The 18,997-nt window shown below is 35.8% G+C and overlaps 1 protein-coding gene across 2 annotated transcripts in view; it reads left to right on the top strand.

Moving 5' to 3' along the window:
• The window catches only part of PRKD1 (protein kinase D1), a 352,100-nt gene that overhangs the window by 312,765 nt on the left and 20,338 nt on the right, over positions 1–18,997 (top strand). For both annotated transcript variants that reach the window (XM_068991082.1, XM_068991081.1), the window contains 3 exons: positions 13,750–13,911; positions 14,462–14,560; positions 15,861–16,128. In XM_068991082.1, the coding sequence (XP_068847183.1) occupies positions 13,750–13,911; positions 14,462–14,560; positions 15,861–16,128 (529 nt within the window). The remainder of the gene's footprint in view (positions 1–13,749; positions 13,912–14,461; positions 14,561–15,860; positions 16,129–18,997) is intronic.

Below are 18,997 nucleotides of genomic sequence, written 5' to 3'. Positions count from 1 at the left end.
ACCTAGCTGTCCAATCTGGACAGTTTAAATCCTTGATAAATGCCCATTTTTATATAACTTCCATAGTTATCTATATGCAAGCTGATCATAATTTCTGATTTATAGTTTTATTAAATAATTTTCATCTGAACATTGCTAGCAAAACAAAACAGACTGAATTTTTTCATTTATTGTTTCATATAAATGGCATTTATTGAGTTTATACCATAAAAAAGTTGAAAAAGATATGATTTTCTGCCCTAAAGGATCTCATGTATACAGACAACCAAAATAATTGTTGCTGTATATTAAAACATGACATAGACTTTTCTGAGACTCATATGTTCTAAAGATGGTGTTTTCGTGCTTTTGGACAACTTTCGTGCTTTTGTAACACAAAGAACTACCACAGTGTTCTCTGCCTTCTTGGAAGAGGATAACCACAGATCTTAAGCTGACAATTCATGCATAGTTTGGTGCTTGCTACTCAGATTCTTTTGCAAAAAATTCTTGACAACATTGAGTTGTCACATCTGATAACTTAGTGACACCTTTCCATACTTGGACCCCCCTCTTCCGGTCTCCACTCTCACCTGATGTCCTGAAGGCCGACTCCTTTGCAGCCTTGCCACAGTTGGCATAAGGATAAGACATTTCTCTTTCTTTACAGGACATAAGAGGAGTTTCAATTAACATGGTTGTGCCTTTCTACTTTTTATTGGAGCTGCAGAGGAACATCTAATTCTCTCTGTATAGCCCTTTAATTGGCTTTCCTGAGCATGACAACACATTATCAGCTGCTGACTCTGTAGTAAGGTAGAAAAATAAAATACACCATAAACTGATTCCATCTCCTTTGCAAAAGAGTAGCTGCAATCAGCAACTCAGATGCAGTAAACATGCATTTGGCAAAAATTTCACTATAATGTGGTTTTCGGTAAAGAATTTGGTTAGGTTAAAAGTCAGATTTTGTCCCTTGAGCATACAAAGAGTTTGAACAGTTCACATATTGTGGCCTGAAATCTCAAAAATCCTCATCAGTTATCATTCATCCCCATTGTCCCCAATTGTGCTTCATTTCCGTTATCAAACTCATAAGCTCTGTTCTTGGCTCAGTGCATACAGTGGGGACAAAGACACTCAAGTCCTTTGTGTCATGAGTCTTTAAATTGAATTTAAACTGTCTTTAACTTGTATTTTCAGGTTTACTTTTCGTCTGATGTTTACAACATACTTAAATGTTGAATTTTTAATTACAAAACCCGTACAAGGAGTCTTATTAAAGCTTGGTTTATGTGTATGAGGTTTGAGAGTTCATAATTTACCAAAAGTTGACATTTGTTTCAAACTTGTTCACCAGAAATTAATCTGATCTTTTTCCATAGCACTTACCATATTCTAGCCTATTACAGAATTTTATTTATTATATTTGCTGTGGATTTCTTTCCCCATCCCCAGTCGCAATCCCTGCTCTGGAATATATATGTCTCAGAAGGGCAGATGCTGCTATTTGCTAACAGTATCAAATAAGTGATATATATCCCAAAATATATACTGATATATCCCAAACACCAAAGATTGTTCCTGACAAACATTAGATGTTTAGCAAATATTTGTTGGATGAATGCTTGTTGAGTTAAAACTGTACAGAGACATCATCCTGTCACATAAGAAGTCACAGTATCCAACCAGGAAGCAAATGTCTGGACTCTGTTTGCTATTAATGGTTAATTGGTTAGTTAAGAAGGATTGTTTGTTCTTTGAAAGCCCTCATTGCCCTGGTTTATATTTCTTATACAAATAAGTAATTCATTTTTTAAACCTGAAAAGAAAATACGGTAATAAGTAGAGAGACGAGGGGAGGATTCTGACTCACTAATTGATACGTTCAGAAGTACCGTGATTGAAATCAGCTGATGGTGCAGAAGGTTTTCTTTTCCTAATCTTGAGGAACAGAATCCTCTCCCTCTGGATATAAAAGTGATATGCAGAAGCATTTGGTATCCTCTGCCCGTGGTCTCCTGCTTATGAAAGCTAGTTTCCTCGTTTATGCTTATACCTGGAGTCTGACTATTTCTGCCCCATCCTGTTCTTCCTTCTGAGATTGTCCGGAGAGGACCAAGGGGGCTGGAAATGGCTGATGGGAGAACATTCTCCTCACGTAGTTCTGTCAGTTTTGTTGTTGTTGAACTCTGATTTGTTTCTGTTTCTGTTTTTTTTGTTGTTTGTTTGTTTGTTTTTTAATAAAAAACCTTCTTAGTTTGTAGAGGACTTCAAAGTTGTAAAAATGAATGTGTGAAAAAGTAGGCTTCTCCTTTCTTTTTCTCGTTCATCTTCTTTACTGGGCGAAGGCTTCCGAGAGGCTGATTTAGTCATTAGAAAGCTATACTCTTTAGATATCTTTGAACAGTTGAAAAATTAAGGCAAGTGTGAATGTTTTGGCCTAGTTATCCCTGATTTACATCATTTCAAATAGCTGTTTTCATTATCTCTAAATGCTTTGTAATTATTATTATATTTCAGAAGGATGATAAATAAATGTAGACGTTAAACTTCATTCAAAAACTCCCAAGAGATTTTATTTATAGTATGATTTTGTAAGTTGTGTCTTGATTTTTAAAAAAGGTAAATCTGAAATTTTTGTTTTTTTTCTATTCATGTTAACAAAATAGGGATAAAAAGATAGTTTATGATTATTGGGGATATTACAGAAAACTGACTTTTGTAAGAAGATGCAATTAATCTCAGAAGGCTTAGAAACTTACAATCTAAAGTGATACTGGCATGATATATTTAATACAATTTAAGTTATCAACATAGGCTTGTTTAGTCTAAATTCATTTTCATTTTCTCACATAATGTCACAGTGCACAAAAGCTTTAGGATAATGCTAATGAATGTATATAATTCTAATTGATACACTATTTTGTCTTTATCTTAAATATCAGCTTATTTTTTCCTAAGGAATACTAGAGCTTCTGTTTATGATATATTAGAGCATTTTGGAATACTGAAGGTGCTGAATACAGAATGTAGGAAAAGATATGTCAGAATTTTACAGGCCATAGATGAAGTATATCCCTTTTTACTTATCTCCTAAAATTCCACCATCATTCTTATCTCTCTCTGTTGCGAGGCACTCTTCTTTCCATTAAAGTCTCTCTTAACTTTAAAACAAAAGAACAGCAACAATAAACTGTGTTCTTGATTTGTCTAGGCCGTCTCTCATGGCTGCAGCACATTTTATATTGACATACTTTACGCTCCATGCTGCTTTCCATTCTTACTCATAAATATCTGTCTAGGGTTTCCACACCTTTTTACAGTGTAAGGAACTTTTGCCATACTCCTGTCTTCTACCTCTTGCCCAACTATCCCTCTTTGGCTGTTTTTCAGTCTTTACCCTACTTGACTAGCCTCAGTGCTTCAAAGCACTGATCATTTGCTCCTTTCTGGGTCTCACTCCTCACTTCATCCCTGCACTCATCAGGCCCCATTTCACCTTCCCTGCTAGCTCTGCTAGCTCCGTTCTTCTTACTGACCTTCTTCCCTTCATCTAAATGGTTTATGCTCATCTGGGACTCATTCCCAGAGTGAGCTCATCCACTTTAAGACACGCATCTGTCATTATTTCTCAGGTTATTTCCTGAATTTATTTCATGAACTCTGTTCTTTCACAGACACTTCAGTTTCCTATTTCTGACATTAAAACATCTCCACTTTGCTGTGCCAGTCTTACCCAAACCAACTAGCCAAAAACCAAATAATTATTCCTAATGTTTCCCTGCAAGTTATTCTCTAATTTTGTCCATTGTGCTATTATTTCTCCAGTTTCGAAGGAACTTCAGTTAATTTCCTTCAGCTAATAAAAATATTGTCATTCAACAGTACTCTTGAAGCCCTTCCTTCTTTGATACAAAGCAGTTTATTAGGTTGTATAACAGTGAATGAAACCTTTTAGAATATTTATCATATATTTGGACAGACAGATACAAGTAACCTCAAGTCAGGATAGCTGTGGAAACGTAGAACATAGTGAAAGAAGTCATGAGTTATGGCAGAGGTCAGGGTACTAGAATGAGGGAGATCTTCAAAGGGAAATACAGCATTGGTGAAATCTTAAAAGAGTCATGATTCTTGGTGACCAAAGAAATGTTGGAAAGGGTTAGTAGGCTGAGGGGCCGCCTTAGTAAAATAAATACACTATGAAATATAAGTAGAAAACGAGATCATTTTAAAAGAGTGGCTTCAAATCACTGCATGTGGTTTGAAAAAATAATTCTAAAAATTCTTCAAATTCTAAACACTTTTAGAATTCTCAGAAAGAATTCTAAAAATCTTTGTATCTGCTGTATATTTTTAAGTTGACAGCTAGAACTATTTTTGTCAGAAGTCCAAAGAATTTTAATTTTGTACTATAGTGAAAATCCTGGTATTTGAAAATAAAGCTGTTGTATGACTCATTTAAATATATGCATTACAATCTAAATATCAAAAACATTTTATATCTTTAAACAGTCATTTAAAAACACATCCATAGGCTTTTTAAGCAATAGCATATTTTACAGTATTTTTGTTTTCTTTGACTACATTATACTTTTATGACAGAAATATATTCCAATGTTATACATTTTTATACTTTAAAGTCTTTTATTGGTTCTCCTTTCATATTTATTTACAATAAAAATCATTGTATATTTTTAAATTTCTTGATTATAACACTGAATGTGTAAAGCATTCTCCTGATTCATTTATCATTACAGTTATTAGTAAAACCTTTGTCTAACAAGATAAATATTCTGTAGAGTTTGATCTATGCTTGTTAACATAAAAAATGAAATGTTACTGAAAGCACATTATTTAATGAGGTTTATTCTTTTAATATAGTTAATAAATTTTTAGGTGATTATTATTTTTTGTTTACATTAAACAGTTCAGCAGTTTTATTGCTTCTGTTAAATTGTAGAAGCCAAGTTGTAAGTGCCACCCCCCCAGATAAGACTGAAACATTCCAAGTGATTTATCTTTAGAAATTCATCCTGTTTTAATTCTATTAGTAGATCCATTAAATCCTTCTCTGATTTTGGTGAAAGCATGCATAAGAAGCTAAGTTGCCAAACAATTGAGTTCCAAGTTATTAGAGTTATTCCGTTCATACCAACACAATATTTCAAACTTTCCCTTTATTTTTTTCCTAGACAATTTTCTTCCCCATGGCAAGGTACCTTAGTAGTGTTAGGAATGTATAAGAAGCATACCTTCCTTTTGAAAAGTGGGGAAAAAAATACTGTGAAAGGCAACTTGGGGATTGAGAATTTGAAGAGTATGGAGATTTTCTGAAATAGATCTGCATTAGAAAATTATTTATGGATTGTTAAGATTCATTCATTCAAAGTATAATTATTGAGTACTTCCCATGTTCCAGGTAGTAAGGGTACAAATATAAACAAAGCAAATTTTCCTTAACATTATCCCTCTGCTCACATATCTCTTAATCTTCCATTTCCCCAAGAGTTTGCCTCCCTTAGTTTAGAGACTACTGTGAAAGGACAGAGTACACTTAGGTAAGACTAGGAAATGGCTTTAGTGAGAGTTCATGGAGAACCGTAGATATCGTGCCAAGTCAACTGGATTTTATTATGCTTGGGTGATTGTGAATTATTGAAATATTTTCAAAAAATTATTACAATCAGATCAGTATTGAGGGATGGTATAGAGAAAAAAAAGTTTAAATACAAGAAAACTGTTTTGGAGGCTCTACTAGTTATAATAATCAAAGCTAGTTTTAACAGTCAGAATGCCCCCATTCTGTATAAATAAGTAATTAAATTTTAGGCTCCAGTTAGAAAACTATGAATTTCACATTGGGTGTGAAAGAAACCAGACACTCTGTCAGAGTGATACCTTTAAAGGCAATGAAACTTCAAGATCAGGAGTGGAATGGGTAATGCAGAACAACACTGGGGTGGGGGTGGGGGTGGTACAACAGCTTAAAAACAGATTAAGCTATAGGGAAGATATTTTATCAGTCAGGAAGGCAAGGGATCCAAATTGTCAATGTGGATGTCATAACAGGTATAGGGGACACTGTAGTGAGAAGACTGATGAGGTAGCATTCAGAAATCCAGAGAACATGCTGAGATGGGTTGTGAGAGTAAGATGAGGAGGCTTAAGTAGCACAGCCCCTGATGCATATTAGTTAGAACAGGCAGCACTGGTTCTAAATGGATTTGAGTCCAAGGAAAATACTAAGAGCATAGATTCTGGGCTTAGACTGCCAGGGTTCTCACATCAGGCTTAAGAGTCTTAGGAGCTTGGATAAGTTACTTAGGTTCTCTGAGTCTCAATTTCCTTATCCATAAAACTTTGTACAGATGTTGTAAGAATTGAATATGATAATTTGTTGAAATTCTTAGTGCCTGGCATATAGTAAAGATTCCATACTTATCTTACTATTAATCGTATTGAAACCACTTGTCTAGCTCCTAGGAATGATTTCAAATAACTTGATATTGAATTTCTTAAATAGAGAACATAGAGACATATAATTTTGTGTTAACAAAGAGCACGATTGACTCAAAACCTGGGGTACAGCTGAAAATATATTAACATATGCCTGGCCCCTAGTAAACACTCAGTAAATATTTGTTGAGCAAATTATATTGCCACAGCTGAAGGAAACAGAGTGGTATAGAATTGCAGAGCATGCCAGTAAGATAATAAAGTATACTTTACCGTCATTCCTTTTTGACTACAAAACATGGTAATTTATCTTCACAGAACAAGATTAAATATATATCTTGTAAATACCTGGCTTTGTTCTCTTAGTCTAAAAAGAGGATCAAGAGTAGGTGGAAAGAGATAATCATAACAGGAAACCAGAGAATAATATTGCTAAGTATGAGTGGGAAAATGAAAATTTGCAGAAACTCGTGATTTTATTTAAAGCATGAAGGAGTCAACTTTTCTTTCTCAGGAGAAAAATATTCAAAAAGTGAGTACTTTATCTTTTATGTTTAATAAAAAGTTTATACTTCTGTTGTTTCACCTTATGTGTTCATATTTCTTCAAGTTTTTTTTTCTTTTTTACATTACTACATGAACAATTTTCATGAAATTGTTTCTTTTGAAGACATGTTTTACACCTCTAAAGTGATCTTGTTATCTTCTGCATGCTCCAAAAAAAGTCTGTAAATTATGTATACATGTGTCTAAAATAGAAGAAAAAACTTTAAAAATCTATTATAATAAAAAGAAAACAAACTTGAAAAATTTTCTGGCTAGATATTGTATTCCATAACACTTTAGTCATAATGAAAACTTAGTGTCAGATGGCCAGGTTCCAGTCAGAGCTTTTCAGTTTTTTCATAAGTTACTTTTAATCTTGGTTTCCTTAATTATGGATTAGAATTCATCTGACTCGATGTGCTTGCTTCACAGGAATGTTTTACAGGGGTTGAATTAAATAGTATATAAAGTATTTTTAATGTTTTCATATTTATTTTTGTTTATTTATTTGGCTGCACCAGGTCTATTTTATTTATTGCTTATTTGGTTTATTTTTGGCACACAGGATCTTAGGTCTTCATCACGGCATGCAGCATCTTTAGTTGCCGCATGCATTCTCTTAGTTGGGCATGTGGGATCTAGTTCCCCTGCATTGAGAGTGCAGAGTCAGCCTCTGGACCACCAGGGAAGTCCCTAAAGTGTTTTTTAAAATCAGTGTTCCCCAACTTATTTTCGGAAGATCATGTCTTCTGAGTTCCTTCATGGAAGAAGGTGAGGATTAAGATGTGCTCAAAAAGCTTAGAAAATACTGCATACTACATCCAGGTCATCTACATCCTGGAAGTGAATAGTCTTTCACTTAAAGATTCTGAGATGCCCCATAATTAAGAACCTGTTCAGTTTTGATAATATGCCATCTAAGTGCCACAAAATCCATATTCAATGTAAGATAACACAATCTGACTTTTTTGCACATGACATTCTGTCCTCTGACTCTGTCCAGTACACCTGATATGCTCACTCCAGATCCCAGTATCCAGTACTTAAGACTTCAGATAGATTTTGTGTCTGTACAGGTCATTTAACCTCATAATAGAATGTTATGCTTTCTGGAGTGGTGACCTCTAAGCATAGTAATTGGGTTACAGTGATATACTTTGTTAAAAGTTACACTTTAAATCTAACATTGGGATGAGATTGGATTCATGTGTTCATGTTTCCAGCCAGTAGGTTAGCAGGAAATAAAAAAGTGTTCCAGATGTGTGTCTATTGCCATGCATTTGTATCAAATAGAAAAAAAAAAATTCAGCTATTTGGTCCAATTTTTAACTTTTATGTACAGTAAGCACACCTTGATCTACAAATTCCAACTTCCTTATTTTAACGTGCCATTCTTTCAATTCATGCCTTTTCACTAAATACAAACTAGAGTAATGGCATGGAGGAAAGAGGGTCACACTTTATGGGTGGAATATTTACTAACACTGATTTTTTTTTAAAAAAAGTAACAACCAGTTACTGATTTTTTTTTGTCTTTTAAGCCTTTGTTCTTATTCTCAAATATTCCATCCTTTTGCCTAAATTCAGCTTGAAACTCTGGCCGTGGTCAGGGGTTTGGGAGTAGATACCTGGATGTGTACAGTATTCTTGCTGTGTAAGGGCCTTTCATTTGGTAGAAGTCACTCCCTCAACTCTCTGAAATTATAGTAACAACTTCAGTCATATACAGACAGTGCCAGTGGAAGCTCAGTGTATGAGTTTACATGGTGGGTTGAGGAATCTAGATTTCGCTTTTTAGATTTCCCATTCATATGCCCTAAAAGATTCCTGGTGATAAGTAGCACATACTTTTTATACTAATTCTACCTGGTAAAAAGGCTAGAAACATGAGAGGTGATGGGAAGGTTTTGTAAGTATGTTTTTTGCATACTCCTCTCTCTCTGCATTCAGTCTCTTCTCCTTTTATAAGGAAAGGAGAGAACTCATTCTGTTTATCATGTGTCTGCATGGCCTTGAAATCTAAAGCTAGATTAAAGCAGTTCCAGAAAAGATTAAGTGCAGAGTGTTTGAGAGGGTTGTAGATAGGTTTATGGATATATGTGAATACGGTAATTATATATCCGACCTGACCTGATTTTTTTTTTCTTCTATACAAATATTGAACTGATTCTTTAAAATTTTTTTCTTGGGCCAGTTGTACTTAATAGGATGCACAGAATTTGTAGCTAACTTAAGATGGAAAAAATAATGGTAAATTGTGCATTGTAAGCTAGCCATCTAAAAGCTGACTCCCCTTCTTGATATTTGGACACAATATATATATTGTATTAACAGCCAGTGGAGATGCTTCAACTTATTTCTTCCACAGAATTTTGAGCTATTTAAACCAGGGTCAATCTGAGCTAATTAATGCCACACAAAAATATAATATTACATTGCAAATTCTGATGGATGGTATATGCAAGCAGTTTTACTGGGAGTGATCGGATCATTTCTGAGTTCACAGAGTCTAATAGGTTAAATTTGGTTGTGACTCCATTGATCTAAATATCAGCCAGTGATTCACAGTAGGGTGGATTGTTACATCTGGTCTTACTGAAGTAATATTGGTACATTTATTCCTCTGACATATGTTTGTTAGGTTTATTGGTTCTGAGTTATTATCAATGTGCATTCCCAAAATGTTACCTCCTAAAAGATAACTTCTAGAGTATGGAACTGTTTATAAATTGTAGGCTTTCGTCAACCAAACATGAAATAAGGACACGTTTGCATGCAACAACCAAATGATCCCCACCCCATGTTAAGTCAGGAGGGCTCTCATGTGATGTAACACAGCCCTCACCTGTTGACATCAGAGTAGAAGCACCTCTGTCATCACTGAAGTTTAAAAATACAGAATGAGGGAAGATGTTGTTGTTGTTTAGTCACTAAGTCATGCCCAGCTCTTTTGCAACTCCACGGATTGTAGCCCACCAGGCTCCTCTGTCCCTGTGTTTCTCCAGGCAAGAATACTGGAGTGGGTTGCCATTCCTTCTCCAGGGGAGCTCCCTGACCCAGGGATCTAACCCGTGTCTCCTAAATTGGCAGGCAGATTCTTTACCGTTGAGCCAACAGGGAAGCCCATGAGGGAAGATGCGTGCATACTGCATGCTAAGTTGCTTCGGTCATGTCCAACTGTCTGTGACCCTGTGGACTATATAACCCACCAGGCTCCTGTGTCTGTGGGATTCTCCAGGCAAGAATACTAGAGTGAATTGCTGTGTCCTCCTCCAGGGGATCTTCCTGACCCAGGGATTGAACATGCATTTCTTCAATCTGCTGCATTGGCAGGCGGGTTCTTTACCATTAGAGCCACCTAGAACGATAGGACAAAGTAGAAGGCGTAAGTGGGCTTCATACTTAATGTAACTTCCTTTAGGTGAAAGACAAAAGGTAATTTTCTTTTCTTCCACTTTAAATTTCTGGTTATCAAACTAAAGAGAGAATTTAGGCGAGATAGCTGAGTTTACCACATTAATTTGGGTATTATCTTTCACATGTCTTCTTATAATCATCTCCTCTCTACACTGACTTTTTTAGTAACTATCAAGGCATCCCCTTCATATTAAGTGATTGTAAATTCTAGGGTTAGTAAGTGAAGCATAAATTTTAAAAGACTGTAACTAGAAAATGTATAAGATGGTGTGTTCTTTCAGTTCAGGAGTGACTATCAACAGTCATTGCCATGTTGCTGTACCTCACTTCCCCACTTCCCCATCCTTGCCACTGTACACACTGTGCTGGTGTATTCTGTCTGCCCTGTGTGCTATTTAGAACTTAGATCCTGGATTCTTCACTTCTAATTTTCTTCCTTTCTGTCTCAGTATGACCTAAATCACTTCGTTGTTTGATAGGAAAGTAGTCAGAAGTTCCCACGTTAAGGCTGACTCCTAAATAATCTGTTGAATAGATATATTGAATCTAATTTTTCTCTTTCCTACCTCTCATATGTTTGAGTATAATAATCCTGAAGGTAGAAGAAGGGCAAAACATGACATTGATTTATCACAGCTAGATGTTTGGAATGAATTCACAGTGTTAGGTTTACAATAAAGCAACACTATTAGAATTAAAGATTATAAGTAAAGAAAAATAATCCTCAATGCAAATCTAAAACATATAATATAAAATAAATAAATGTATAAACTAAAAATTTTAATTAAATATTATTTATAAAGTATTACTGCTTTTATAAAATCTTTTGCTTTTAATGACTAGCTTCCATTAATTATATAAGAACTCTCTAGGCAGTTTGAGTCAGAAAATTTTTGTCTTGATCTCCAAATGGCATTTCCTCCCAGACTTCAAAACAACTCATATTCACCCCATGGATATGTCATCAATCTGTAATGTGTGAATGGACACTATTCTTTCCTATATTTGACCAAATGTTTCATTTCCTGAAAATTAGATTACTTAAATGCAACAAACAGATGGCCACAAAGTCCTGTAATAGCTTACTCTGCCATGAAATTTATTATCCAAATCTCTGAGCTAGGCCTGAGAAGTTAACAAAAGTTCTTTCTGAACACGACTATGCCATAGTTGATGTTATAATCATCAAACCATTTTAAGTTAATTAATTTACTTTAGACTTTAAAAGGAAAATTTTGAAAAGCTATTTTATAGTTTCTGTAAAAAGTTAAAATTGTGAACAAGTGACATCAGCTACTTTGGTTAAAGCTCATCTTAGAGTTGATCTTACGGTATTAAAAAGGCAATATGAATGATACAAAATGGTAACTTTAATTTTTTTCCCCTCTCTTTAGTCTTCAGATATCTTCAGATATCTAGGCTAAGTAAATTAACTTCTCATCAGGATAGAGATTTTTGTTAATGAAGACATGATTCTGTATATTCTGCTTACTTTTGTTATTGTTGAATGTAAAAGCAAGTAGGTCATTTGAGTGCAAAAGCATCCAGCTTTTGAGAAGGCATCTGTGATGGCTTTGTCTCAACCATACATAATGAACTCAAGAAGTATCAACTTATTACATACCAGCTATGCAGAGAAAATAAAGTCATTTTGCTATTGGGAAGATTTTTCAGCTACCATTCAATATATTCTTTAGCAGACTTGTAAAACGTAAAGGTTTTGGTGAAAGATCAAGGACCAAGAGCAATGAATGTAGGAGCTGAAACTTTTCCAAGACATATTTCTTTTACCGGTTGCGTTCGGGTGACCTTTAATTCAATGAATTCATTGAATATACTTTATTTCCTAAAATATATACCTAAGTATATTCAAAGTCCCTTACCAAGAAATAGCCAAATTTTCCTTTATCTCTTACATAAAGAAGCTATTAGAGGACATTTATACAGTCCTTCAGAGTCCATGGGGACATCATTGACAGAAAACAATCTCATCAATTCCTTTTATACTTTTGGTCTAGAACATTCTGGAAAAATACAAATTAAATAAGCACATATTAAAGTCCCATCTGATGTCTTAGGCAGAGAGCAGAATTGCCAGAGTAGTGGATGGAGTTCTCATCCAGCAAGGCAGGTTCTCATCATGGGAGCTACTGCCAACCATAGCGTATGGCCGTGCTGAGTCAATGCCAGGCTCTCTGCCCTGAGGAGTAGTGTGAAGGACAGTGACAGTGCAGATTCACGCATGTCCCCTCTGCTGCTCACCCCCCAGCATCTGTCCATGAGATCTGAAGACCGCGCCATTTCAGGTTTCCAGTAATTTGTGAACATTTCATTTTGCGTTTAATTTTATGGCTGACTAAGATTTTTTCTCTTGGAATAGAGGATTTATTTTCTTCCCTGTGTTCAGCTGTTAACACATGTAAGTCAGTCCGTGTGTTTTTCTTTCAGTACTTTTTATTCAAGATGATTGTTTTTTCCCCATTTTTCATTGAAATATTAGTGGAATATATAATAGTTCTTTTAATTTGGGGATTATTTTGTTGTGTGCAGGCAAAAAAAAAAAGGTCAATTGATCAAAGGCTTTTGTTGACGACCCCAGACCGACATTCAGAGTTAAGCATCATTACGAGGGCCCATCTAATGTTAAGAGTAATTTTACTTGACGTGTGACAATTAACATGTCAAGCCAAATGCAGCCTATCATTATTGGCCATTAGTTTATTGTGGAAATATTTATTGAGTGCTGGAGAACTATGAAGCACTACCACATAGCATGATGTCCTGAACAAAACAGAGGCTCAATAATATTTGCGGTTTTCATGGGGATCTTTACTCTTGTGTAAGAGCTTTTGTAGCAAACTAGAGCAGCCTCCGAGAGCACAGCAGCAGTTCCAAAAGGTTTTGATTAACGTGCTTCATCAGTGCAGTCAGATGCACTCCATGAACGTATTTCATCTTATCTACATTAAATTTCTACTCAGTGTGTACGGATGGCCTAGTAAACTAATTTAGGACAGTATGCTTAATACTGGAGATAATCCTAAGAAACTACAGATTTTTCAATATGATATTCTAATTAAAACCTAATTAGCAATTCACTGTGCTGGAATTTTGTTTTATAGCATAGAAAAAAATATTCACTGTGCACAGAAAGTCAAGATGTATTTTTTGGAGACATTAGAATTTCAAACATATAAGGCAGCACATGTGGAATTTAGAGGTGTTAAAAATCTAAAGTGTGGGTTTCTCCATAGCTTTAAGCTAGAACAGTTTTGTATAATCAGTGAGCTTGCCAAACAGTATCAAAAACTCATTTTCTTCAAGTGCTTTATTTATCTTTAATAGAACCTTCATCACCCTGGTGTTGTAAATTTGGAGTGTATGTTTGAGACGGCTGAAAGAGTGTTTGTTGTTATGGAAAAACTCCATGGAGACATGCTGGAGATGATCTTGTCAAGTGAAAAGGGCAGGTTGCCAGAGCACGTAACGAAGTTTTTAATTACTCAGGTAAGAAATCAATTACAGTCAGGAAATAAAAAAGGTAATATTTAATATCAGATGTTATCACTGTTTAACTAGAGCTTTCTAGCCCTGTTATTTAGTCCCTACCTCCAGAGTCTGAACTACACTAAAAAAAAAAAAGTTGGAATGGCTTATTGTATTATCTAATTTATATCTGTAGTAGTCAGGGTTTAGGATAGCACCAAATGAATAATATGTATACGGGCCCAGGTATTAAAACTGCTCATGAAATTTTAAAATGCACAGTGGCTGAGTCCTGAATCTTTGAAAATATTCAGGAATGTGTAGCCTGTTAGATATCATTGAATTCTTTTATCTTTACCTGTTTCGGTTGCCATCTGGTTTCCATAATACTTTTTCCAATAAAGTTGCCTTAGAAACATGCTAGCTTATTTCAGGGTCTGAAACATAAAGAAATGTCACTGTTCATTTTGAGTCTTCTGTTGACCCTCTAAATTTATGTCCTAGTAGAGAACATTTTGAACCAACCATTTAGATTAAAATAAGCTGATGTTGATGATTTTCTCCTATATAGATACTTGTGGCTTTGCGGCATCTACACTTTAAAAATATTGTTCATTGTGACCTCAAACCAGAAAACGTGTTGCTAGCATCAGCTGATCCTTTCCCTCAGGCAAGTATGAAAGCCTCTCTCAGCAAAAAGGCAGCCAACAGCATCACTGGCTCTCTTGCTGCATTCTGTCCCCCTTTCTCCTCAAAACTTTCACTGTCTGTTTTCATCCATTTGTTACCTTCTTACGTTATGGGGACTGTCTCTGTCATTCTGCATCTCAGTTCAGCCTGCCTTTATAATATAATGCACACCAGGCCTTTCCTGCTGCTTCTGCTGCCGTGCTGTGGACATCCTGGGGAACGGGAGAGGGAGACAGCTTCAGAGTCCCAGGGATGCTGCTGCTGCTGCTAAGTCACTTCAGTCGTGTCTGACACTGTGTGACCCCATAGATGGCAGCCCACCAGGCTCCCCCGTCCCCAGGATTCTCCAGGCAAGAACACTGGAGCGGGTTGCCATTTCCTTCTGCAATGCATGAAAAGTGAAAGGGAAGTCGCTCAGTCATGTCCGAGTCTTCGCAACCCCATGGACTGCAGCCCACCAGGCTCCCCCATCCCTGGGATTCTCCAGGCAAGAACACTGGAGTGGGTTGCCATTTCCTTCTCCAATGCATGAAAAGTGAAAGGAAGTCACTCAGTCATGTCTGAGTCTTCGCGACCCCATGTACTGCAGCCTACCAGGCTCCTCCGTCCATGGGATTTTCCAGGCAAGAGTACTGAAGTAGGGTGCCATCGCCTTCTCCACCCAGGGATGCTACCAGCTCTCTAATGTTAGGCAGGGTATTGCAGTTCAGTGTTGTTCCCAGGGATGAAGACAGAAGTTTCTTCTTTTCCTTGACTCAGAAAATGCAAAACAACCGTATCTCTTTCTAGATACCCTTGTGTCTGAAGTGACCTGACCAAGGTGGCTATTCTGTGTTGTTTCCATGATGCCCTCAGATCCTGGCTACCTGTCCATGCAGAGCTAATTTTTAGGATATGGTGGATGATGGCATGTGCTTATCCTTCAGCCTTTATTTATAATAAGTCCTTGAGTTAAATCCATCACTGTGCATGATGTTTCCCTGCCTTGTAAAACTGAATAACCTACTTTTATGTACACATATTTTCATATTTGTCCCTCAGTTCTAGGAGGAGGAAGGAAAAGTGTTTAGATGATATTTTTATGAATAAAAAAATACTTTTGTGTATAAATTGCTATCCTCGAGTACATAAAATGGAAAATAGCTGTTAGTTCTACCATGAGAAATCCATACAATATATATAAAGTATTATAGTTGTTTTTTTAGCTGTTGTGGACCAAGACACAGACTGACAGACAAATTTGTAACCTGACTGTATCTTCAAACCATTATTATCAACAGGTGAAACTTTGTGATTTTGGTTTTGCCCGGATCATTGGAGAGAAGTCTTTCCGGAGGTCAGTGGTGGGTACCCCAGCTTACCTGGCTCCTGAGGTTCTAAGGAACAAGGGCTATAATCGCTCTCTAGACATGTGGTCTGTTGGGGTCATCATCTATGTAAGCTTAAGTGGCACGTTCCCATTTAATGAAGATGAGGACATTCACGACCAAATCCAGAATGCAGCTTTCATGTATCCACCGAATCCTTGGAAGGAAATCTCTCACGAAGGTAATATTTCCTATTCAGAAGTGATAATGATTTCCTCATTAAGTGTTATATTATTAATTCAGTCATGAAATTTAAATTGATAAATGCTCATGGCAAATTGCCCACCAGAGTAGGGGCACAAATTGATTGAGGTGGGTTGAGAAGTAAAGGAAATGGAGACAAAAATATCTACTGGTGAAACTTACATACAGAAAATTAAGAAACACAAATTAAGAGGTAAATGAAATAAAGAGAAACTGTTTATCATTGGTTATGTCCTAAGAACTTATGAATATTTATACATAGATATAATGGCAATACTTGATCTTTACTAACGGTAATCTTTGATTTACTATATGCCTATTTATGTTATAAGCACTTTTAACTTACTGTGGACACAAGAACCTTATGATACTGATATTTTAGTTATCACATTACATATATTAGTATACCAAATTCTTTGTATACCGTTTTCCTGTATGTGACTGTAGAGCATGTATATAGTATTTTATTTAGTCATTTCCCTAGTGTTATACTTTAGATTATTTCTGTGTATTCATTGTTAGATAACTTTCATGTATAGTTTCTTTTATATATCCTGATGATTTTTTAGGGTAGATTACATTGGCAGTGTTGCATTATTTAAAATTAAGTTCTCCTTAATAAATATTTACTTCTTAAAGGGAGAATGATAGATAGTTTAAAAAGAAGTGGAGGGGCCAGTCAGGGTAGAGAAAATGGCTCACTGCATGCTTCACGAAGGAGTTCCTCCTTAACATGCTTTGGAGTTTATTTAATTCTCACCCGCCCAGCAAAAATCCTTAAGATAGATTTTACTATTATATCTAGATTTCAAGCAAGGACATTGAGGCAAAAGGAGTGAATCCCCACCAAAATCACAAAGCTGGTAAATGGCAGAGCCAGAATTTATACCCAGATGGTCTGAGCATCCATTCTTTAACCCTTAGTCATGCTTCCTTTTTAGTTTTCAGGCAACATCTAGTTCTAAGTTTGTAGAGACTTTTTAACCACTTGAAAAGGCAAATACATTTATAGTTAAATATCTGTTTGATACCTGTTATTACAGATGGTGGTATAGAAATTGGAAAAGAGCATGTATAAACTGCCCGGACAATTAGTTCTTAAACTACTGTTCATTGTAAATGGCACAATCCATCCATTATCTAAGCTTTGAGTTATTATTGGCTGCAACTTTCTTTAAATTTTATTGAAATATAATTGATTTACAATGTTGTGTTAATTTCTTCTATGTAGTAAAGTGACTCACTTTTATATATATGTATTTTCATATTATTTTCCATTATAATTTGTCACAGGATATTGAATATAGCTCTCTGTGCTACACAGTAGGACCCTGTTTATCCATCGTATATATAATAGTTTGCCTCTCCTAATGTCAAACTCCCATTCCTTCCTTCCCCTACTTTCCCTCCACCTTGGCAACCACAGTTCTGTTCTCTATATGTGAGTCTGTTTCTGTTTCACAGATATGTTGATTTATATCATGTTTTAGATTCCACATATAAGTGATTATCATACGGTATTTGTCTTTCTCTGACTTCACTTACTGTGATAATTTCTGTGTCTGTCCATGTTTCAATAAGAGGCATTATTGTATTCCTTTGGTGGCTGAGTAATATCCCATTGTATATATACTTATCTTCTTTACCTATTTATCTGTTGATGGACATTTAGGTTTCTTCCATGTCTTGGCTATTGTAAATAGTGCTGCTATTAACCTAAGGGTACATATATCTTTTTGAATAATAGTTTTGTATGGGTATATACACAGGAGTATCGGTTGCTGGATCATATGGAAACTGTGTTTTAGTTTTTTGAGGAACCTCCATAATACTCTCCACAGTGGCTACACCAATTTACATTCACACCACAGCGTAGGAGGGTTCCCCTTTCTCCATATCCTCTCCAGCATTTATTATTTATAGACTTTTTGATGAAGACCATTCCGACCGGTCCCTCATTGTAGTTTTGACTTTGACTAACATTGTCTAATTAGCTCAAATTATAGCTAGGTGGATATGTCTTAATGGAATCTTTGACCTTCAAAAGAACTACCACGTGGCTGAAAGACTAATGAAATATATTTAGGATAAGTCAACAGAGGCAAAAGGGGAAACGTAATTCTTTTTCCTACCCAGGAGGCAGAAAGGAGGGAATTGTCAAGTAACCTTGTGATCTGAACTTGCTGGGGAACATTACCTTTAAATTCAGTTAGCATTATGTTTGATACCTGTAATCTAGAAATCCAATAAAAATTACTCGATGTTGTTAACCACAGTGCAAATGTGAAATATCTCTACAGCCAGTCGGACATTTTTGTGTTCTGCAGGAGTATTTGGAAAATTAGGAAAATAGCCTTCACATTAAAGTGGTTTTTTCCCTTGGAGTAATAGAGTATGTTGCTTGAAAAAGTGGAACAAATCATGCCTGGTCTCTGGTATCATGTAAATATGCTGGCCTTCTATGTGGATGTAATCTTCTTAGCTATAGGCTGTGAATGTTTAATTATCACTTGTATTAGAAAGCAGAAGAATGGATATCAACAGCTCAAGGAACTTTTGCTGGGAAACTACAGTATACATGTGTAAGTAATGTGAAAGTAGAAGACAAAACATAAAATATCTTTCAAACAACGTGAAAGTTTGTAGGGGAGATGAGTTATATGAACTTGGGAAAATGATCATGTATTTTCTTGAATTGTTAGCTTGGTATAAAATCAGGGTCTCCGAGGAGAAAGAGTCACTATGGACTTGACTAGTCAGTATTGAGTTTTCAGGGGAGATGGAACTTAGGCCAGTCACTAACGAATGAAGAGATACAGCATTTCACAAAAGAGAATTACATGGGC

Source organism: Capricornis sumatraensis, chromosome 19, assembly GCF_032405125.1.
Source record: "Capricornis sumatraensis isolate serow.1 chromosome 19, serow.2, whole genome shotgun sequence".
Classification (NCBI taxonomy): domain Eukaryota; kingdom Metazoa; phylum Chordata; class Mammalia; order Artiodactyla; family Bovidae; genus Capricornis; species Capricornis sumatraensis.
The sequence above is the reverse complement of the archived record's forward strand: the minus strand, read 5'-3'. Positions and strand labels throughout refer to the sequence as shown.